This window comes from Osmia bicornis, chromosome 1 (genome assembly GCF_907164935.1).
Source record: "Osmia bicornis bicornis chromosome 1, iOsmBic2.1, whole genome shotgun sequence".
Taxonomy (NCBI): Eukaryota; Metazoa; Arthropoda; class Insecta; order Hymenoptera; family Megachilidae; genus Osmia; species Osmia bicornis.
In genome coordinates, this window is record NC_060216.1 from 7,115,152 (window position 1) to 7,139,003 (window position 23,852).

General features: G+C 44.4%; 1 protein-coding gene across 1 annotated transcript in view; it reads right to left on the reverse strand.

The window, feature by feature from the left end:
- The window catches only part of LOC114882258 (probable serine/threonine-protein kinase DDB_G0282963), a 64,385-nt gene continuing 40,533 nt past the window's right edge, over positions 1–23,852 (reverse strand). Inside the window, exons 2-9 of the mRNA XM_029199144.2 lie at positions 11,738–12,137; positions 11,223–11,545; positions 10,428–10,920; positions 9,963–10,142; positions 7,849–7,990; positions 7,452–7,582; positions 7,173–7,240; positions 1–7,093 (exon numbers count right to left, since the gene is read on the reverse strand). Coding sequence (XP_029054977.2) covers positions 6,916–7,093; positions 7,173–7,240; positions 7,452–7,582; positions 7,849–7,990; positions 9,963–10,142; positions 10,428–10,920; positions 11,223–11,545; positions 11,738–12,137 — 1,915 coding nt within the window. The 3' untranslated portion in view covers positions 1–6,915. The remainder of the gene's footprint in view (positions 7,094–7,172; positions 7,241–7,451; positions 7,583–7,848; positions 7,991–9,962; positions 10,143–10,427; positions 10,921–11,222; positions 11,546–11,737; positions 12,138–23,852) is intronic.

Sequence of the window (23,852 nt, forward strand, 5' to 3'; positions counted from 1 at the left end):
TACGATATCGTAACCCGTGAAATTATTATTACTCTCTTACAATATCTGTCTCTTTAATGTTCTCCTTGAGCTATAAACCGTCATTCGTGTTTGTACATCAAAGTGTCTAAAAAAGAAAGGAAAAGAGAGTAGGTACGAACCACTGTTCGACGCTCGTAAGGAATTTAAAAAAATCTCCGCGCGTGCGCTTTTACCCCTAGTTAATTATCTCGTTTCTTTTCCCACTATGTGGATTTTTAATGAACACCGTGGTGCTTTTCGATGATCGCTCGACAACGATCCACGCAACGATACACGACACGTTCAGTTCCCATATTTTCTTCTTCTCCGTTTGGCAGTGCGAAGCAGTTGTTTCTCACTTCACTTCTCTATACGTATTTTATATATCTCGTGTTTCGCTCCTAGCATACGCAATTAAATTACACCATGTGCAACAAACGAAACATACGTACGCAATAAAGTAATTATCCAGACCTACCAAAGTGGTACCTACTCAAGTTTCAGGTGTACGTGGAGAATAGGGTGGAGAGGATGGAGAAAGGTCAGAGGAATTCCACGCTACCGGGGTGCTGGCTCCCCTTAAAAAAAAAGACCTACAAAACATACAAAAAAAAAAATCAAGCTTTCACATTTTGTCTAAGCACTAAATTTAAGAAATGAAATTAGAAAAGAATCTAAAATTAAATTTAACGCGTCGAGTGCCAAGGTGAAAAATTTGATATGGCACTCAACGTTAACCTGTCTCGTTAAATTATCTAATTTAAATTGTAATAAATTAATTGGATAAAAAGATGAATGATCGTTCGCTTCAATTTTACTAGCACGACTCCGTCGAGCGTTCGAAGCGTTTTTTCTTTTTTTTTTTTTTCTTTCTTCCTCGATTTAACCCTTGAGTACGTTCTATTCGTAGAACACGATATAGTTGGCATGCTGTAAAGCACGTGGATTTACAGCTAGCTCTTCTAGGGAAACTTTGTCAAGCAAGAAGAACGTATTCAAGGATCAAGCGACGAACCCCGATCGGAATGAAGGTTTCTTCTCGACTTTTACTTGCTATATTTTCTTCTTTTTTTACTTTTTTCTTTACAAAACTTATCCACTAGGATTTTTAATGCGTTAAGTGTACGCGAGTTCGACAGCCGAATCGATGGGGAACGAACAAGCGATAATACGTTTGACGAACACATACGTTTTGTTTTCCGAGCAATCTGTGTATCTTTTCGACTTAGCGAACGTGAAAACTAAATTGAAAAAAAAAAAGAAGAAGGTAAGAAAAATGATAGAAAAACGCTGGACTCTCTTTGTATCTACATTGAAGATTCATGAAATTATCATATTTGAAAAGTACACCCGGAGAAAGATGGAAAACGCGAGTCTCCTTCGAAAGAGAAGGGTTTTATCATCTCTTCTTTCAAACCTTTCGAACAAACGCTAAGACAACACGCGGTTAACCCTTGCAAAGGATCAATCGTTAACTTTTCGGTTCCGTTTAATAATACCTTCCCAAAATTTGTCTAACTTTTCTTGTTTTCATTAAATTCGTTTGCAAAAATACCATGTCTACCAGCATTCTTCTTTCTCCCTTCTCTTTCTCTCTTTTTTTATTTATTTTTTTTATATTTCTCTTTCTCTCACGCTTTCTCGCCCATCGTTTCTTTGTTCTGTTGTCTCTTTTCTGCTTCGAAGTTCGCGATTCGCATTCGTTATCGATCGTGTGTCTCTTATTTACAGGATGCTCGAATTTATTCTACAACTATTAGGTTCTCTCTTCCTCGCATACGATATCTTCCTATATCATTCTCTCTTTGTCTCTTTCACACACGTTTTACACATGTACGACACTGTGGACCGATGAGAACAGCCACGAATTTGATCGGGTTTTTCTTGAAGTTTCTCTTTAAAATGAAAGGAAAAAATTAGCGATATTTATTTCGTAGCTGTTCTTCGAGCAGTGTCTCTCTTTCGCTTCCGTCGCTATTTAATTAGATATATGTATATACATATATATATCTAATCGGCTTACACAAAACTTTACAACGTCTCGCTAAAATGTACATTGATCGTTTAACACGTTGATTGCCACAGTAAAATTAAGAATGAACTTTTCGATCGAATTTTTTTAATTTAATTTCAAATCAATTCGGAACGCCGACCCCTATGGCAATCAATGCGTTAATTGCATAGTATCGGTCGGGTAGAAATGAAGAAACCTAAACGATCGATGTAAGAAAAAAAAAGGAAAGAATTAGGGTTTGGACAGAATAAAGAGAAAAGAATTACCAACAAAATTTGTTCCTCGAATAGGAAATGAAAGAAAAATGCAAGTGTACAATGGTTGTTTTTAACTTGTTAACTGGATGGTAAATGAATCAATTATTAATTTTCAGTCTAAAGATAAAACTAAAATCAGAATTTTTCAGTACATTAACATTCTGGATGTGGTCAATTACTCGAACGACGAGTTAATTCCTCTTCCTCAGTTAACGTGTTAAGTTGAACATAAAGGGTGCCGATACACTGACCGAGTTCTGTCTTCCCCCCCTTTCCGCTTCGATGTTTCACCTTTTCTAATACCCGAAACAGAAATTTTCTTCGGTAAATAAAACATTTCGAAGCAATGAAAAATGCTATCGAAAGAACGAACTTGATCACTATCACGAATATCCATCTAATATTTTTTATATCTTTTCATAGAATTAGGTAATGCTAAACGCTAAACATAGGCAGTCTTGAGCGAAGCAAACGACGACGTTGATGCTTTCAAAATCTAAAAGCGAGCTCGATTGGACGAGCAACGACAAAAAAAAAAAATTTCGTAATTCGAATAGAATCGAGTCAGAGAATTTATCAGCAACTCGAAATCTTTCGTTCTAGCCTAAATTTCCTATGCCACGGTTCAGTAACACGAGATCAAGCGTGATTCGAATGGACGAACCTCTCCCTCGGGATGTTCCACTCTCGCTAAACGCAAAATGCCAATTAATTCTAATCGTAAGAAATAAAAACTTAACGCAATCTACCTAAATTAATTATTCTAAACCTAATTTCCCGAAATGATTCGCTGTTCATTTACGACTAAATAGCGAAGCGATATCCAAGCGATCTCTAAATCAAAGAAGAAAAAATAATTAGAGATATTGGTCCCACCCGTGATATAATACCATTTTATCGATCTATCATTCTTAAATCATTGTGGAAGAAACGAGAGTGGAACCGAGAGGAAAGCACGAACGAATCGCGCCACCAAGTAACTCAATGAACACGGAACACGAACGCGTGACGAACACACTTGAGAAAAATCACAAGAAACCGCGAGTAACACGCAGGAGCCGTTTAATGGCACTGAGCAGGGAGGATGCCAAAGTAAATCAAGAGGAAAAAAGCACGAGCAAGTTTCGGTATAACGAGGAAAACGAACCGTGTCGGTGAGCAGTGAAAAAGAGGAAAACGAAAATGAACTCAATCGAGCTAAATTAAAATCGATCGTCTACGTGTTTCTAAGGGTTTTAACGGGCTCAGGGGGATGACGCTTGTATACATAGATATTAACTATACATATACATGTACACGTACAAGGTGCACTGTTTAAACAGACCCATGGGAATATTTTTGAGACTATCGGTAACATTTGAAAAAGATACTTCGATTATATCACATTAGAAATTTTCTTTGAAACTCCATCTGCAAACTACGCCTTTCACAAGAACCACTTAATTTCTCTCTGAACGCTAACAATTTTTTTTTAAGGACATTCGCGTGTATCCATTGAAACATAACATCCTGTACGTACACATCAAGATATACATATACACACACACGCACGCACACACACGTTTCTCATCATCTGTTCCGTCGCGTCGCGTCGTTATGTTTGTCGAATGGCAGTGCCTTGGTTCACGTCCGTCGACGTAAAGGACTGGCAGTAGGCGCGTTTCTGGTTCACGCTATAAAGGCGAAGTATCATCGAAGGACGATGGATACGTCTAAGCAAGAACGATTCCACGTTAATTAGTTTTTTAAATCGAGATTACGATTACGCTTCGCGAACGAAGTAAGGCTTTGTAATATGATGTAAATGTGCCGCGGCATTCTGGCGGCTGGCAGTGCTCGATTTTTGGCAGTGACGCGTTTCTTTCTTTATCGCCTGGCTCGTTCTTCCTACGTACCCATACGCGCGATCCCTTCGATCGGATAAAGGAAAAAGGATCTCCGTTCGCCTGTAATCGAAAAAGCTGTTCTCCCAAAACGGAAGGCTGCCCGTGCCATCACGGGCATTCTCTGTCTACCGATAATTTCAACTAACTATATACACGCTCGTGTCTAGGAAACTACAGCGATCGTCGATGGTTTCGTCGAGAAAAAAAAAAAAAGAAAAAAAAAGGAAACGAAAACAAAACCGAACAAAGAAATTCGCGTACCCGAAGCAACCGAGTTACGCTTCGTACACATTCGCGGCGGCAACTAGAGATCTATAGTCGGGGGATTATACATACTTTTTTCTTTTAATCGTAATAGTAATAGTAAGAATAATTAATCGATCAATTAGCCTAGAGTTCTTAATTACAATCGTATTGGCAGTGTTTCTTAGCTGGTGTGTGTAGGTGTGTGCTTCTGTCCGTGTGTGTCTCAAGTTTCCCTTTGTCTCCTCCGATACAAAAACCTACTAACGTTTTCAAATTTTCCCCCCATTAAACCTCGAGAAAGAAAAAAAAAAGAAAAGAATTTTTATTCTAGCTACACAACACGTCGTCGACACCATTTCTTCACCCGTTTCTCGTTCTAACTCCTTTCCGTTTCTCTCTCTTAATTTACAAAGTATTCTGTTTTACCCACTAATTAATATATGTGTACACGCGCGATCTTGTGAAACGATTCCACGCCGCGAAAAAACGTACTTCTCTCTACGCGAGCTCGTCGTATCTACACCTATGAAAAATAGCGATCCAACACACACACACACACACACACATATATTTATAAGATATATATATATATATATATATATCGGTCGTTCCATATGTTCCTCCTCTTCGATCCTCTTCTTTCCCTTTACTCGTGCGTTCCACGCTATTCTCTCGAGCCTATTTACAGTAAACTCCGTGGAAAATGTAACACAGCCATCGTGTTTTTATCCCTTTGCTATTCAGAGTAAGAACAGAGCTGTTCGTTACGTTCGTACAGCACGCGATGCATTCTTCTCTCGCTGCCAAATTCGTCTCGTGTCCGTTCCTCTTCTTCCGCAGGGGGGGGGTGTATATTGGTACTTTTGTCGCAGGCATATTGATTTTCCTGCTCGTAGTCATCCGTATACCGAAATTCCGAAATTTCGTGTTGCGCAGAAATTTTGAACTGAGATTGCTTTCTTGTGATCGTATCGGTGGCCAGAAGATGAGAACGAGAGGGAAATCTTGACGGGTAAAAAAGAATCTCGTTTCTTGATACAGCGACAGGTTGATTGCATTGACATGCTGCACGTGGTACGGGCAGAAAGATAAAAATAGGCGACTATCTCGTACGCGAGAAATTGAACCGTCGTCGGGCACAAACGAGGCAAGCTCGTTCCTCTTCTTCTTATCGAGCGTGCCTCGGGCCTCGAGGATCTCCCCCTTTGCTTTAACTTTGTTTTCTCTACAACATATTGCGGATAAATCTCGATAGAAATCTCGTTGGCGCTTCAGTCGTTCAATTTTCTCGTCGAATTCGAACCACTGGTCACCTTACTCGTTTCGATTCTTTTAACGCTTCCTCTTCCTTCCTTTATTTCTCTTCTTTTACGAATAAGATTTCCCTTACCTTTTCTTTCATATCACCCACACGTTCCCTCGTTCCTTTCGTTCTCAACGTACACGTTCCTCTCATCCTTTCAGCAACCTGCACGAATTTCTACCGAGCTGAAGATCGAGGTAGATTCATCTCCTTGTGAAAGTTGGTCGAAGGTGAGTCGAAGAAGTCCACGCGTTCTTCTTATTCACCCCTTTTGCTCCTCTCTTGGCGAGTTGGGGTATTTTAAACAGGGCCCGGAAGTGCCGAGGGGCCGGCGTTAGATATTAATTGATTCCTAAGGCCACCAGAGTGATTATCTCCTTACAATCGTTAACTAACACGTTTAACAGTTTTCTTCTTCTTCTTCTTTTTTGCGAGCCGAGTAATATAGTTAGTAAAAATCCTCGTACTTTTTTTCGCACTTATTATCTCTTTCTCTTGTTTTTCTAGTGCAACTTCGCCGTCTCGTTCAATTGGTCTTGCACGAGGGTCAACGATATAAAACGTATCCACAATGAGGCACTTTTGAAGCCCAAGCCCAGCTCTTCCGAGTCCGACGAATGTCGTCGCCGTTAGATTGCTTGACGCCATTCGTGGCAGGAATTGACCCCAACGTTTCGAAACTGTTAGCATCGATGGGCAACAAGAATAATCTCTTTTTTTTTCATCGTCTATACACGACTACTAATATCACCTAACGATCGATGGGTATACCTAGGCTAAATAAATTAGAATGTTTCTAATTATTCCCTATCATCGTTCCATTTCGGGTATCCTCTCTACAACACACGCTCCTCTGTCATTTTATTTGTCTTTCTTTCTTATTCAATTATTTTGTCCGTGTGCTACCTCTCGTGTTTTCTTTTGTTTTCCTCTAACACCGGTGCTGCTCTTCTTGGACTCGTCTATTTCCGTTTTGTTCCTTTCCTCTCGCAGACAAGGACGTCGTCGATTTTCGGTCCACTTATTCTCGACACGTTCAGGTTCCGGTTCCGGTTCCGATCCCGGTTTCGGTTATCTCGCCAGGCTCCTTCTTTACAAACCAGCAGAATCCGCGATCACCCTGATACAGGGCTCGTCCCTGTTAGTTCTCCGGCTTAGTAGTCGTCGCTGCTTCGTCACGCTTGTCCTCCATTATCGCGATCGGCATTATCACGAGTTCTTCACCGGTTTCCGGCGTTGTTTCACTCGTGTCAACGGCGGTGGCCCGCTACTGATCGCTGAATAAAGGGCGAGGGTCACCTCCTCCGGATGGGCGGACGCCACCTCGCGTATACCTACGTTTTTCGTGTTTTGTACTTCGGATTCTAGTACCCATTCGTCTGGCTCGCTGGTGAACAATCGTATCGGACGTATTAAAATTCACGATCAAATGGTAACGGCGAAATATCAGCTTTCAAAATACTTACATATCCGGAGGATACCATCGCAACAGTACTTTAGTCTTCCCGTCCATTTCTACTCTTCGAGCTAATACCTGCAAATAAAACGGTTCACTGATATCACGAGGATTAACATATCGTAAGATGGGATTTCAGTATGGGTATTTGCATGCTGTTTTCTTTATTTAAAGACACTTGTCACTATCATATTCTATTGTTTCTTTCAATCGTGTATCAAAGTTTATTTTGTAACAGTTTTCTCAGAAAGCAAGAGAAACAAAATTTGATGTTTTGTGATTCCCTTACTTGACTAGTTAGGGCCATCGAATTTCCTGGTGTCTCTGCTAATCGACCTTGCGTCCTTGATTTTGCCAGTTGCAGTAACCTGTGCTGAAGACCTTCCATCACCCCGGAGTCGAAGTAATCGAACAGTCTCGCTGCAAAAAAGAAATTTCATCTATTTCTACCTATTGTCCTCTATTGTTCGTATATTTCCCAAATAACTATTCTTAGATAGGTGTACAGCTTCGTGCATAGATGATCCGGTTAACCTTCGGTTAAGAGAAAGCCCCCACTACTCGCCCGACTCGCTCGGCATAGTTCGGCTCGCGTCGGCAATTAAGCCACGCCTCCTTATATACACGAAGGAGAGGAAAAGCGTCGTTGCACGCGGCTGTACAACTAGATTTGAAACGATACTTACCAGACCAAGGTTGCCGCCTATATCGTAGCCTCTTCCCGTTTCTTCTGACCAATTTTCCTCCGCTTTCGCAGCTCCGTCTGCCGCTGTTGTTGCTGGTTTCCACTTGATTGAAATGGCCGTTCACGTGCCTCTCCAGAGCGGTCTGTAAAAGGAAATTCGCCGATCAAAATCTGAGCCCCCGACACTTTCCAGGGAAAGCGTCTTGTTCCGCCTTATCGTAGACGGTGGAACCGAATCAAAACAAAAATGTTCCAGAGTTACGACGATCATTGGACAGCAAACGTTGCATTATGCAACAATGAATCTAGATACGTTTTTATTATCAGAATAAAAGTATGTGACTCATTTTGATAATCGATGGTTTAGAGAAGAACGGACAGACAAAGACACGACCTGAGATCTCAAGAGGAGATATTGCTGCGAGTGGACAGTTGTGTCAGCTGTCCCTGGAAAATGCCAGCATATCGAAGACAATCGGTCCATTTGCTCGACCACAAAGTAACGGTTAAGACAAAAGACACGAGCTTTACCAAAACAGACTTTGATCGATCGATGAGAGAACAAAAAGTCGCAAAGGGTATCCCCCCGACTGAATTTTCCGATAAAAATACGAAGCTTGATTACACGCGTCGACGTTCTTTGGGTCTTAACCGACACAGCTTCACTTACGTTCCATGAATTAAAACCGGAAAGTACGTCGGTTCCCTTTAACACCGTTTAACACTTTCCCGGCATGATGAACGCTTACCGCGTCATCCAATTCTTCTATAAATACTCATTTCTATTTGTTCTAACTTCTTTAAAAAGAGAAATTAATGAAAGGAGAAGAGAAAGAGATGGGTATCGTTTGACGATTCTGATTGTGAAAATGAAAGCCAATGAAAATGAATAAAAATTATCGACTTTTGAGGAAAATATACGTTTGTTACGTATCCATATTGACGATAAGAGGCAAATGGGAAAGTGTTAGCAGCGAAAAGTTCATCGACAAACATCAGTTTCGATCCAACGACCCAAGGTCGTATAGGTTCGTTGTAGCAGTCCCTCTTTTAGATGCTGGATACGTTACCCCCACCGTCAGGTACATCGGATCAAGGATTTAAACACAAGAAAAATATTTTTAAAAAAAGAAGTACATGGGATACACTGAGACATCCTGACATCTGGCATATCTGAGAGCGTGCTCGTTGGATGCTTAATAACAGGAAAAACAAGTTCATTAGTTTTACATCGGTTTCACGGTAAGATACTCATAGATTTCCTACAGCAAAGTGACGGAGATAGGTCCGGGGATATCTTTTCTTTCGTGTTATTTTTTTTTTCTTTTTTCTTTTGTTAAATTGGACAGGCAAGTTAGAGAATGGTCGTCGAAAGTGACGAACGAGAAATATTATCGTTTACAAGCAGATAGAAGATACTGATGCGAAAGACAACGAGTTTGCGGAATTCCGTGGAGATCTTTCACTCTCAAGCACTGGTACTAACAAAAATGCAACAAACAAACGAATGAACGAACGATATTCCTCAACAATTCATCAATGACATTTTTGTTATAACCATTGCTTCAGGGTATTCCGAACGCATTTAACAATCACCTAAACGAATCACCCGAAAACAATTAGTTCACGTGGTTCACGCCAAATCTGACAAGCGTTTTAACTGTGTATCTCTAGAGAAACTGGTATGAAATTAATTGATTAGTTAGCGATTTACTGGGTCTGCCGGAAGATTCTGTCTGTCTTTCCCTTACTTACCTGATCACCATATCGACTGCTATCACTCTATTCTCTATTTAAAAACTAGAACTACATATATAATTTGCTTCGACACTTCTGTACGTGCGTTTCCGTTCGGAAGACTCCGAAATCAAGCGGCCCTGTTTGTAAACACAATGGACTTGAAATGACAAAGTTTACCCCCTCTATTACAATCTTTCCGTTACAACAAACAGACAAATTATTCCGACAGACTTGATGATGCATGTGCGAGCGAATGAATTGGATCGGGAAGGATGCAGGGATAGTGAGTTATAAAAAGACAGATTTTATATGATGATAATTGTTCCTGAATAATTTTCCAACGATGGTCGAGAGACCATTGGTACGACACCGTACCTGAGAGCTGAATCTGCTTCCGCAGCCGTCGACGATGCACCGGAATGGTTTGTTGCCACCGTGAGACAAGACGTGTCGTTCGAGCCACCTTCTTGAACATGAACTCCTTCCTTGCACCTTGCAGCCCTGCCACTGGCAAACGAAATTGTCGCCACCCGTTTGCGTGTTGATGTGCGCTGCCTGCGAACCAGATAAAACAATGCGAACTGAGTAAACCCTACCATCTCACATCCTTGTTAGAATCTTTTGTTTCGATCGTTCGTCCAAGCCTGCCGACGAGACAATGAATACAATTGATCGATGAGTCAAAAGGACGATGTCGCAACGCGCGACCGATAGCTACGAAAATTTCGTAACATCGATTACGTGGACGAACGAAATTGGGTCTCGATGCGCGAAAAATGCGAAACGCGACGAATTTCGATAAATGAATTTTTCGTATCGAAACGATAATAGCATCGATACCTGGAGGTGCTCGAGAAGTCCGCTACTCGATTCGAAGCTCTCCTCGCACTTGTCCCATCGGCAGACTCCGCTGTCCGTCCCCTGTTGCCTGTCCTTGCCCGGTTCTCTCGCAGGAAATCGTATGGTGGTGGGCGCCGAGAGTATCGGCGACAAGGATGGTTTCGATTCGCTACTCCTCGAAGAGTCCTCCTCTTCCTCTTCGGCGTCCTCTTCGTCCGCGGGGCTCACTTGCGCCTCCTTGCTCTCCGTGTTCTCCGGTACTGCCAGCCTCGACAGAGGGTGCTCCTGATTGCCCTGAGACCTCAGGGAAGCCAGGATGGTGCCGCAGCCGTTCGTCAAGTTGTTGTTCTCGTTCACGTGCGGTTTCGAAAGGATACATCCCTTGAAGTCGACCGGACCTACCACCGCCGTCGTCGACTCGCTGGTCAACAAAGGTGCAGGCGTCGAGGGTGGCGAACTACTCTTAACATTCGAACTCGCATCTGAGGTCAACCTATACGAGGTAACAATATAAAAGGGATTACAGTAATGGCCCTTTTGAAATGTGGTTTGGCACCTTTCCCTTTCGTTGATAGGATGCTCGTGAGAAACGTCGAGGCTGAAAGTTCTTCACCCGATACAGATAATAATAAAAAAGGATAAGGATCATACATAAGAAACATGAAAAAGTGATATATTGGTTTGCGTACCTCGACGAACATAGTTTCAACCGTTACGGGTAAGTATTGCGATTCGCAACGATCTGGGCTGAATATCCGGTTAAGGCTCGTCGTACCTGACAACCTTGTGACCTACCTGAGGGACGATATCTTGCAACTCGGTATATTCTTCAGCACGTCGTTCGAGATGGGTAGGCTGGGCACCGGCTTTGGCAACTTCTTATCCATCTTACCGTTGGTCCTCGGTACGATCATCGGAGGAGGTTTCTTCGTTGGCGGCGGTGACATCGTCAGACCTCTCACTTCCCAATCGTTGGTAGAGACGTTCCGACTGTTCGGCAACACGGTACCCAGGTACTTGGCCAGTCCACCCTTGTTCCTCTGCACCGTTGGGGGCCTACGAAATTCCGACGAGCTCTTCGCCACCAGCACCGACATCGCTTCGCTGTTCTTCTTTGTCTGTACGTGGACATAGACGTGGCCTATGTCAGGAATTTCGATCGATAGGTAGGGAAAGATTCGTGCAACGTTTCAACGAATTATCTCTTAACTACAGATTAACAGTGAATATTGGAAATACTGTCAAAATTACGAATCTTTCCCTGTACCGATAAGAACAGCTCCGTGGGTTACTGATGAATGGCAACAAACCTTGGGTTGTTGAGGCTTGATCTGAGTTTTAAAATACTCGGTGATCTTCCCCTGGGTTTCGTGATGATGATGAGCGGCGTTCGGTTTGCCGTTGGATTTGATGGTTCCTCTGAACGTCGGGTCCGCGGCCCCGGACCTAGGGAGAGCGCCAGCCTCGGGCTCTCCCTTGTGCCTCTTGTAGGTGGAGCAAGCGGTTGCCGCCAGCGGCGGGGTCCAGGGCCATTGGGGCCTGGTACTGATCTGCGAGGACGGCGCCAGCTTGGGTAGGGACGGAAGTGGACTGGCAGACGCGCCACGTATCGCTACCCCCTCGTCGCTACTCGTGCTGCACGGCGAACCAGGCTCCGTGATGTCGCTGGTACCGCTGCTACTGCACTCACCGCAGGACACTGCGACGCCACTGAAAACGCATTAACAGGGAACGTTAGATATATTCTCGAGGACGTTAATTAGTATTTCGAATAGAAGTGGCTACGTAAAAACGTCTAATTTTAAAGGATATTTCAAGTGACTAGTTCCATCGCTAACGGTGCACTGAGATTTCGATCGACTTCGTCCTGCAAGGAACAGACTGCGGGGAAGGAAAACGTTTACCAGGGAAATTGGACGTTTACCGTGTAACGATATTACCGGCTGCGCAAATCTAATTACAAGCTCGGGTTAGACATCGGCAATTGACCCGACGCAGTGTCGCGGACCGTATAGTTCCATGATTTACAAGTGGCAGGGACCGGTGCTTGGAATATGCTGATTAATTTTCTGATTATTTCAACCCGTATGAAATTTTATTAATTTACAGTTCATTAAAAATTGGGTCAAAGACATTTCGAATGAAATTCATTTAATAGAAAACGATGGTTTCGCAAAATAAAACACTTGACGCGGCTTAGACGCGTACAAGGAATTCCTGATTACCTCGCGAAACAGAAAACCTTGCCGGATCGGTGCGTGCAGCTAAGTTACGCGAAAGCTATTGCGAAAAGCATCGTATGTCATGGCATGCTAGTTCGCGTTTCGCAGCTGAAAAAATGCATGTTGGAATGAAGTTTGCACCGACCGAACACGTATTCAATCCTGTTATTTCCGCGACCCAAAAGTAAAATAAGTAACACCGGTACACACTGAAACTTTTGAAAATCTTTCAATGCGACCAACCTCATCCGTCTTCCATACGGAGGACAATTAAAAAGCAAAGCCTTTTCTCTGGTTGCATCTATGATATCGATCGCGGCCAATGATCGATACCAGTACGTTTTACTCGCTCCTGACGAATAATTGCATTGCGTTCGGGTCTAACGCGTGCGTGATACGCTGATCGATACAAACCGCGATAACGTAACGGGGCTTTGACCTTTTTCTCTCGTTCCTTTGCTACGATCGAAAAATCTTGCTACCCTATTTCAGCCAACTTAATCAATGGACAATGCGAACGATTGTTTAGGATTTTCTGGGATCGATAAAGCGCAATCGCCTTAAGTGAGTTTGCTCGTTAGCCGTAAAACGCGATCCTGGTTTTTCTCGAGGAAAAATTAGGGACAGATAAAGAAAGATAGGAGGGGAAAAAGGAGGACGCGCTCGGTCAGCGTTTATTCGAGTCGTTCGCTCGATAGGTTTTCGCGGCTTGGAGATATTTTCGGAGTTGCCGCGGCCTCTCGACGTCACCGGAGAAAGAAAGACACTGACCTTTCCACATTACGATTCCTTTCCAACATTGCGTTTACGCAACGACGCACTCCTGGTCGCCAGAGAAGCAGAGGCCAGTCGAGAGGAACAGAGGAGGCGCGGTCGTTCGTTAAACCCCGGCCCGTTGAATGACGGTCATTGTGCCATGAAATTCCTCTTTTTATCGATTCTCGAATCTCTCTTTCGGCTCGACTGGGACACCTCCTTCCTTCCTACCTGCCTGCCTACCAGACCCTATTCTACGCCTTCCCAATCGTTTATCTTCATACCAAACCGCATGTCAGATCAAACTTTGCAAACTATCCTTCCTACGGACAGTTCGTATTACAATTTTTCATTTTTATCGCATTACCGATTAGTTAGAATCCTAGTACGCTGTTTAGAGCGATACCAAAGTTGGCGAACACCTAAGATTCTGCTCAGGTCGTACAAGAAGGAAAGACGAGAACGGTATAAACATTTCGTCGACGACCGATAAAGTTTGGCTCGTGTTGCGAAAGCAGAAAGAAAAGAAGTAAACAGCGTGCAGGAACGAATCGATTGCAGCCGGACGTTCGTTCGATGCGACGAAAGAGTCGAACATGCGCGCGTTTGTTTACGATTCAGAAAAATTTCACTTTAAACGGAAGTGAAAAAAGGCTGCGGTGAATCGATCGTTCTGTCAATCAATCGGTGACGGAATGATTTTTCGAAAGATCGACGAGATTAACGCGGATATCGGATGGCGAGAGGTGCCGTAGATAGTTCCTCTGGATCACGCTACGACGATTACATTGTCCTTGCAGGTGGCTCCTCCGCTCGGAGGTGCACCAAAGCTACGTCATTCTCTCACACATCCACCTTGTAGTATTCTTCCTTTCTTTCTTATTTTCTTATTTTCTTGCATCCTTTCACCCTGTCTCTTTCCTCTAATACCACCTTTCTCTGTCACGCTTTTACTTACTATTTACCAGCAAACATTCTTCTTCCCCGCGTTACCTCGTCTTTGTGATCTTTTCTACACCCACGTCGTTTCTTTTCTTTACCCCGCTCTCTCGATCGTCCGTATACAACGCGCGTGGTTGATACGAAATTGCGCACTCTTGCTCGCTGAGAAATCACGAAAACACCGGCAACGTGATATTCGTTGCTTTGACTTTCGTCGACTTCCAGATCCTTCTGTTCACCGCGAACAACGGAGCCGAGTCATGGCACGTGCAACGAGTCTTTGTGAACGACTTTCGAAACGATTGCGCTGCTAAACGAATCGTTTTGCAAGCTGAAAGCTTCGCGTATCTTTCGATTACAATTCGGAAGTGATTTTTAATAAATTTAATAAATATTTTCAATTTAAATCATTTCAACGAGTCTCTCTGTACAGTGTCTCCATCCCTTACGGTTCAATCAGCAGTTCCTGCTTTGCATCCTCTTGTTTAGCCTTCCTTCCCTGTGTCGCGGCCTCTTACCCTCCAAACACCCTCCCACGACGTCACGATCCTTCTCTTTCTCGCCGGAAAACTACATCCCTGTTTTATTTCATCGCTCGACCCTCCCTCGTCCATCCTCCTCTTTCTCGATCCTGGATGGAAAAGCATCCTTCTAATTCCTCGCCGTCCTTCTCTTTTCTCTCTTTTACGGGATATATTCCTTTCGTCTTTCTCTATTCCCTTTTCGTCTTTCTCGCTTCTGCTACGTTCCCTGTTTTCCTATCTCCGTCGCTTCGGTTAGCTTCGTTTGCTCGCGAGTACGTTCCCCTTCTTGGTGAACGGGCCGTGAGCTTCGGAGTGCAGCGATGGGAATGATGCCCTCGCACACGACCTCCTCGTCGCTGCTCGATTATCGATAACGACGTAACATCGATCGGCAGCGGCCTAACAAATTGAAACGCGACAAACACACGGGGAGGACAACTTTTTCATCGGAGAAAAGTCATCGCGTGTACCGATTACGAGTGATCGCAATTATGTAGAACGCACGGCCATTTCCAGTGGGGCGGTCAGCGCGTCGACAGGCTGACTGGCGCGTTAAGACACATTATAATCTCGGTTATTAATTTACTCGATTACTTTTCTCTCCTGCTTTCCTTTCAGCTACCCGATTCATTCAAAGCGATGATTACCGATAATATCTTTGAATGCGTTGATTGGCACAGTAGTTAAGGCACGCTGTAATTGCAATTATTCCGAATAAGATCGTTTCATTAGTAAATCACGAGCTTTCCGCTTAATAACTTGAGTAATTATTAACACGTTAGCTGACGCAGCATTCGCGCGCGCCCAGTTATATTTGCAGACTGATTTCGTAAGAATTATGGCAGAGTTCGATCGTGTTCGAAAGAATTTCCTTGTAATTTCCATGCAATTTCCTCGTAACGTCTAACGTGTATTTTCAACTTCTCTAATGTACCGTCCGACGTGCAATTGTAGCTTCCAGCGTGATGATTACGCGCACCTTTCTCCTTTCCCCCGCATTCTTGCCAACAGGTTATCATTATATTGTACCGTTATCGCTAAATAAGCGGCGAAAAAAGGAAACAAACTAGGAAAGGACTAATCGCATCTTCCCTGTCGTCCGGCAGTTGATCGATCACGGGTTTCGTAGCTACGTTTGAATCGGTCCCATCGCTAGCGCGTGTGCGCGCGCACATTCTCCTCGTCTTTGTTGAACAGGCGTCGGGAAAACAGTGTTTCATCGTCTGTCTCCTTCTTACTTCGCAACTCTATCGTTCCTCCTCGACGCCGGAAATGCATGCTCACCTAAATACCTCCAGAGTTATATTCACAACCAGAAGCGACCGCGTAGCCGGTAGACAACGAACCACCGCGTTTTCCCTCCATACAAACAGCTTCTTCCAAAACATTTCCATATTTCCCGAATTTTTTTCGCAACATCGTTCACAAGATTTACTGTATTTCGATCGGTATCCTGAATCCTCCCCCGTTTTAGGAAGAGGTCAATCCCCGACTAGGGTCGTCGGCCATCTTGACAGACCACCCCTGCGTTCCAGCATTCCATCTTTGTTCCTTCTCCAAAAAAAAAAAGAAAAAGGAAAAACCTAAGCAGACGTCGCATTATTCGATTTCGTTTAAATTTTTCATCAGAGCACGCGTCGTACAACTTCACCCTCGATAATCCCGTTCGTATTTTCGCCCAACATCGAGGCATCCATTTTCGCAAGAGGAAAATCGCATTTTCTCGTGGATAAGCCCTGCAAGTTCTCGAGGGTGCTGGACGAGCAGAGATGTTCGTCAAACTGTATCTAGTTCAAACTAAAGTTTCGGACGGGAATAGAGGATGTCGTTAGGGGTGGATGGTCTTCGACGTTGCATAACTGACCTGCGGCCATGAGAACGCGCGCATAATATTGACAAACACCCTCGTCCCTCTGAACAACACGAATCCACGAAAGGGTGAAATCCTGCTGAATTCGCAGGATGGCTTATCGTAATTTCCTGGGCAGGAACGAAATTCATTGGACGTCGCGACTACCCTGAGGTGAACTTATTAAACGATCATTAATCCTGAGCATCTTCGAAGTTCTGGTCAGTTTCAAGGAACAAGGATCAAGTTCTCCGACAATCCCTTTCGATCACAGTCGCAACAAGTAGGGTTGCCTTTGATTATTATTATTCATCCTCGAGGTAAAACCTTCCGAAGGTATAGAAATAACTTTTAGTAGCAGGAAAGAACCAGGAAACTTTCGATAGATCAGCCCACCGGTCAAGGTTCATCGTGCGATTCGATTTAAAAATAACCAATCGACGGAATCTATTAGCGTAACGTGAAATTCTTACGACAACGTTCTTCGTATAATGGACAATCTCAAATCTACGAATTCTTTCAGACAGTCTACTAACGAATAACGAAGTAACCATTGAAATGATAATGAATGCTTGCAGTAAGTTCAGACGCGGTGTAATTTTATAGCCATCGACGTTTTGAATGGCGACCGAACAGCTGGCGTTTCAAAAACAATTCCCCCCAGCGGAGGGTAATTTCAGCGACATTATTGCGAGCAATAAACAACAATCCTGGCCATCCCAGTCCAGTCCAAGTCTCGACGATTGCTTTCGGGGTAATACCTCTCGCTGCCTCGAGTGGGACGGTGCTCGAGCGAATATTTAAATGCTTCTTTGGCCGGGGTAATATCGCGAAACGACTTCAGACTTTGAACTCGATCTCGCTGAAAGGAACGTGTTTGCCCTTTGAATCGTTTCTGCCGTTGGCCGAGAGGAAAGCACCTCTTGGATCGTAGCTCGTTGCCTCGTGGGAAACGCTCGATACACCGTTTCGATCGAACAGACGGTTTAATTGCTTCTTTCGCTGTGTACGCTTTCTGTTAATTGGATTTAACACTGCACGTCAGATTCGCGGCAACGTTTCGCGATTAGTACTGACACTCGAATGAAACTTTCAAGCACCATTAGGATCGATAACTTCCTGGCACATTTCTGAAGAAAAAAAAATGAGATATAAAGCGTGGGCGACGAACGATTATTATCACCGTAGGTCGAATGGGAGCGGCATTCAGGCCATTTTAATTCGTTAAATTAATTCGTGTCGGCCGCAAATTCGCAGATAATTATCGAACCCTCTCTGCGTATCGCAGCGCGTATACTATCGTTAACAGCCCGTTATTCGCGGAGGGCACGCCATCGAGAATCGTAAACGGGCGAGGAAAAAATGGTGCGTAACTCGCGCCCTTTATTAAATACGCTGCTGTGCAATGGCCACGGAGTAATATTAGTCGGGTGAGGTCGTCGACACGGATTATAACCCGGGTTGGAGCTTACTTTCGCCACCCGTTTCGCCAGTTACGTCGACTCGCGAAGTGGTCTAGATTTAGTGATCTCTAAATTATCCCTCCGCTTCCTCGAACCAAACTCCCTCCTTCCACTTGGAATTCTTTCCTCTATTGTCATCGGGAATCGAGTAATTTTGCGGTGTTGAATTATTACTAACAATAAGATTGAACTAGTAAAAAAATATATATGTTGCCCAACGTTTGTAGAGACCTAGTCTAAACGAAGGTGATAGAAGGACAACCAGATGTGTCTGGATTTTGTCACGCGAAGTCAAGAGACTGCATCGCCAGGCAGAGCTATAAACAGTTTCGAAAAGAAAACCGGACCCCAGCTTTCTTTTCGGTGTCCGAGTTAGTCGTATTCTAGAATTTCAAAAAGCAAGACGTGTTTTTTCTGAGCCGTTAGAATAAAATCAAAGTATACAAAATTAACTGTTTTATTTCCAATATGCAGATTTTCCAAATACATATAGAAAGCAACGTCAACAGGATAAATAAGGGCGCTTCGAACGAACCGTGAGTGTCGCTCGACCGATTTCCCTCTGGAGGAGCCGAAACGGGGTTGGTGTCAAGGGTCACCCATACGCTGCATTAAGTCCTGCGATCTATTATCGTGAAAAGGGACGGAGAAAAAAGCAGGGAACCAGATAAGAACGAAGTTTCGAATTTCAACGTTTCTCTTGTGAATCGTTGCTCGACGAAGGGAAAAAGGGACGCCAGGAACGAGGCAAGTTTTCTTCTTCCTCTCGGGACGGACAAACGCGTCGGAATATTTCACGGTTTGCCTGACTCTTGGCACCGCGACAACGCTCCAGAATTAAGGTGTATCTCGTCCACGTCGTGTTACGTCGTTTATCATGAAAGGTTCTAGTTGCAGCCTGGTCCGCCGGCTTCTGTTACAGAACCCGAATGCTTTAGTCGAGTACTGCTGATAAGTAATTTTATCGACTAACGGGGTAAATTTCATTTGGAGAAACGAAATCGAGTAACCGAGTACCCTTTGGCTTATAATTTCGACAAGGAAAATGTACGCGCGACCGGTCGTCGAAATAGGGTGATGAAAGAGGAGAAGACTAGCCAGAGACAGGAACAAGAAGAAGAGGAACACGGTTCTAAGTATAGGGAGACGCGAAGAGAGGAACGAGAGGCTAAGGCTGCAACGATCATGGCGAATACCAAGTAGCGAACCTGCGATCCGTATGCAACGAACGCTTCGTTGATGCAGATGTCGATGCAGTTAACGATAACCTTGACCAAACCTCGAGATCGATACGCGTCGTTGAAAAAAGTAACAATTTATTAATATAAACACCTTGTTCAATCGAAACAGACTCCCATTTCCCATTCGCTTTTTGTTCATTCGAAATAAATAAACGGGATCAAGGGGGGGGATGATTGCTCGATACTTGAAAGACGATTGCTCTCTCATCTTGGCGAGCTAATTGATCGAGTCGATTGTTCTCGAGGAGCAGAGGTAGCGAATAAAGAGGGAGCAAAAGGGTTGCCATGGCTCTTTGTAAACGCTCTTTTACCATTTAAATCGAACGACAGGAGTCGAGGAGAGTAGGTATCTAGCGGGATGAAAGAGTAGCGTATTATTTCGAGAGAAAGGCCTTTGTTCTGAAAGCGGAGCGGAGGAACCGCGGAAATGACAGGTACAATTACTAGAAGAGGAAATGCTGTTTCGTAGAAACGTTATCGCAACACCTGGCCTAACGATTTCGTCACAATCGGCTCTTGATAATCCCCGATCGTTTCGTATCGAGCTGTGAATCAGGCAAGGACGTACCGATCAGGAAATTACCGTAACGAGGCTTATCTTAATGCCATGATTTCACGGTGAATTTCAATCATACTTATCGCACCGTATCGTGATTATTAGCGTCGTTTATTACCACCGCTCTAAACCCGTCTTTATCATCGACCGATCGTTACCCTCCTCCAGACACGCTCTCAACTTCCCGTTTCTCATCTCGTTATTCTCGCCCGCGAACCAACGTGAAACACGTGACATCCGCTTCAACTGTTACCGAGTACACTCTCTATCTCTTATTTCGTCCTATTACGCCAAACGGCGAATACATTGTAATTACCTGTAATTTTACTTATTACTTTCTCACCCGATCGCTCCCTCCGTTCGATGGACTTTTTATCTCTTTGACAGATGCCTTCATTGTTTAACCCCTCGCCTTGTTATTTTCTCAGCAATTGCGCCCGTCAGACCCAACTATTATCGCTACTGTAACGTTACGAAAGGCGGACGAAGAAATATCCATACCTTGCGTTTAACGACGCTCGAGTATTATTGTATGAAGGGTAACAAAAACAGGTGGTCGAATCATAATGAAGCGATAAATAATGAAGCGGGTATCTAGATAAATGGAGCGTAGTGTTTCGCGGAAAGAGACAGTAACCACGAAGAATCTCACTTTCGGCGGGTAACCGTTAGCGAGATCGCGGTACAGGTAGTGAGGTGAGGTGCGATGCGTACAGGTGCGCCGACGCGTCGCGTCGCGACGTGGGCGTACACGCGAGTGCTCTCTGGACAGCTCGTAACCTGTTATAACGGAGACGCGTTTCCGAGTAGCGATCGCGTGTTCGGATCATCCGATAATTTCCGATGACACTCGAGAACGAGTTCAACTCGTCCGAAGACATTTTATATACGAAAGTTTCCAATTAAAGGCTCGCTTTTAATTTACTTTCAAACATATTCCATTCGGCAACCCTTGCGTTACAACAGACTTTATCAGACGGTTCCGACCGTTTCCATCGATCCCTCTGCTATCTCTCCTTTGTCGACGAGAGTTAATAGACCCGAAGGCCGAAAACAAGCGAAGGAAAACGACAACGACGATTTCCATTATTCCCGCGTCACGTCGCAGCCGTTACCGTTTGCCTCGTTCGTCGAATGGGATTTGGACTCGACGATAGCGGCCCGTGAAAATGAGGAACACGGGACGAAGAAGACAGGAAGCCGAAGGATCGAGAGAGAGAAACGCCTTCGATTTCGCCAACTTTTCGCGCAAAGCTCGCGTGAGGCTCCGCCATTAAGGACGATTTGAATACAGCCGGAAAAGGGCGAGGCGCCGAGGGGCGTCGCAACGACCTCGAAAAGCTTCTCGTAAACGTTTAATCACCCCGACTACCCTTCTGCTCCATCCCCCTTCGTATCTATTCTTCTTCCCGAAAATTATCAACTTATGCAGTTATTTTGTAGGAATAAAATAGTGTCACGTATGGGTACCTCGAGGCAGATATTTACGTCCTTTTGGTGTTTCCTGTTTTACAGAGGATATCAACAGTCGGAAATACGAGTTTTCGTTCGCGATATTTTCCCGGTGCAAACAAGCTGGCCGGTTTATCGGGTGAAAAGATCCGAAGCGACGAGTTTCGGCTGGCTAAGAGAAAGATCCTTCAGCGTTGCCTCGCTGTTTCCCGTACACAGCAAGCAAGGTCAGAATCATTGCGCGAGTCAGCGAGTCAGCGAGATAAGCAAGCGATACGGACGAGTAATCACGGGGGCTTGGCTTGTTTTTCCTCGAGAACCAGTCACGGTTTCTTTCCTGACGCAACACCGGGAAAGTTAAACCGACTGTTCGCAGCTAATTCAACTCATTTACACGTTGTACACGCATAACGCGTCTCAGCTTGAACAGGTTTACTTTGAACTCTGCGCATCTCTTAAGATTTGCACGTTAACGATTCGACGGGCAGCATCTTTCCGTGATACCTGCGCGTACAGTTCTATAGATTTGTGCGGACGTTGGGAAGGTGTGAAATACGTATCTCTTTCAAAACGATACGATTCGAACCGCGCGGTGAACGTTCACGGTGTCGAGCTCGTTCAGAATCTTGCGGTCGCGATCTCCAGAGGTGTCCGGTTCTCCTCGACCGATGGACGTCTTCATCTGGGAAGGTCCGCTAACGAGATTCCATCGGTAACCGCGTTTGCTTCGCGTCGCAAGTTCGTCTGGCGTGTCCGCTCGTAAAACTGGACAGCGGAATCGCGAGCTTGGAAATAATTGCGCTCGATGTTTCGTACATAATCAAAGAAATTATTACGTGCCCGTCACCGTATGTCCGACTTATCTTTCTTATCTCGCGGCGATCGTTTTTATACAGCGCGAATCAAATTACCTCCTATGAAAAAAGTGGATTATTCATTGATCCACCTAATGCATAATGAGCTGGTGGCGCATAAAGGAGATAAATGAATCGCTACGATAAATCCGAGAGAAAAATAATGATCGCGTCCAAGGAGAAATGTATATGGTGCGGTTCCGCCGCGTATCCCCGCAAAAAGGACTATCAAGCTCGATTTCGATGGCCCTTTCTTTATAAACACGTTATTCCGGTCTCCCTCTTTTTTTTTTTTCTTTACCCACCGATCCTCCAACAGCCCCTTCTACGCCAAGTCGACAGCCTCGTGGCCCGCCAAATCGAGTCTCTTTCGACTTCGACACACTAACCTTGTCCCAAACTTTGCCCGCTGCGATCTCGTGGCAAGGGAAAAGGAGAGGACACGCGAATAGGGGAACCAAGGGAACATACGCGATATCGACGCGACGCGTCGCGGCGCGGAACGACGCCTCGAGTTCCTGTCGTTACTCTCTGCCTTGCCGCGCCAGTTCGAACCCCTCCCATTTCAACGCCCCTGCTGCAAAACTTCCGCGCAAGTTCATTGTCGTCAGGACGAACCTTGCCATTGGCCGGGACGTACAGTGTGCCAGGGACGGGCAGGTGATGCGGAAGACCCGTCTCACGAATCAATGCAATTCGCGTTCGAACCGACACACGTTCCTCCGTGCAACTCGAAACGAAAGGTAGATGAGTCAACGATTCTTTTTCTGACAAACTAACGCTGAGAAAGTTTTGATCAAACGTCGTATAAATTGCGTAAAATGAAAAAAAAAGAAAATCCACAGCTCGATCGTAGGATACTTGCGATTCTCCGAAGAAGATTACCTCCCAGAATCCTCGCGATCTTGAAAAGTAGTTAATTACACACCAATAAACTCGTTCCCCTGTACAATTCTCGTTAGCATCGAATTGCTCGTTAACTCGATTCCGTAGCTTCCAATTGCACGCTAGTCGTACCTGATACTTAACTTTTTATCCATCTTCAAGGAAAAGGCAAATTAACATTCCGCGTTGAAACTAAAAGGCAACGCTGAAAAATTACATAATACGTTTGATAGTTGCCGAGTACGTATCGGTAAACTTACTAATATCTTAGGAATTAAGGTGAAGAGGAAGGGAAGGAAAAGAAATCCGTGTCCTGAGGATCGTAACTAATTGCACGAGCATAGAATCTACAGCTCGAGGTATTTATAAAAGCGTACAGGTTGGTTAGCCTTCGCAGATATCGGTCGAGATCGTGGCGGAAGGACGTGGAACGGCATCCGGAAGTTGCATCTTTGCCAACCGTCCCCGAACATCGTACCCTCGAGACTCGGCTGATCGATCGACTCGTCGACGTTTTATTAAGGTCGCATCGCGATAATCGAGGTAAGCAGAAGAAAAAAGAGAAGCTTACGACCGCAGGGTACGGACGTTCGTCGACGGGCTTGGATGAAAATATCGAAATCCGTAAGCAGGCCACGCAGGTACTCGAGGGTACTTGAAATATTCCTAATAATTTTTGGG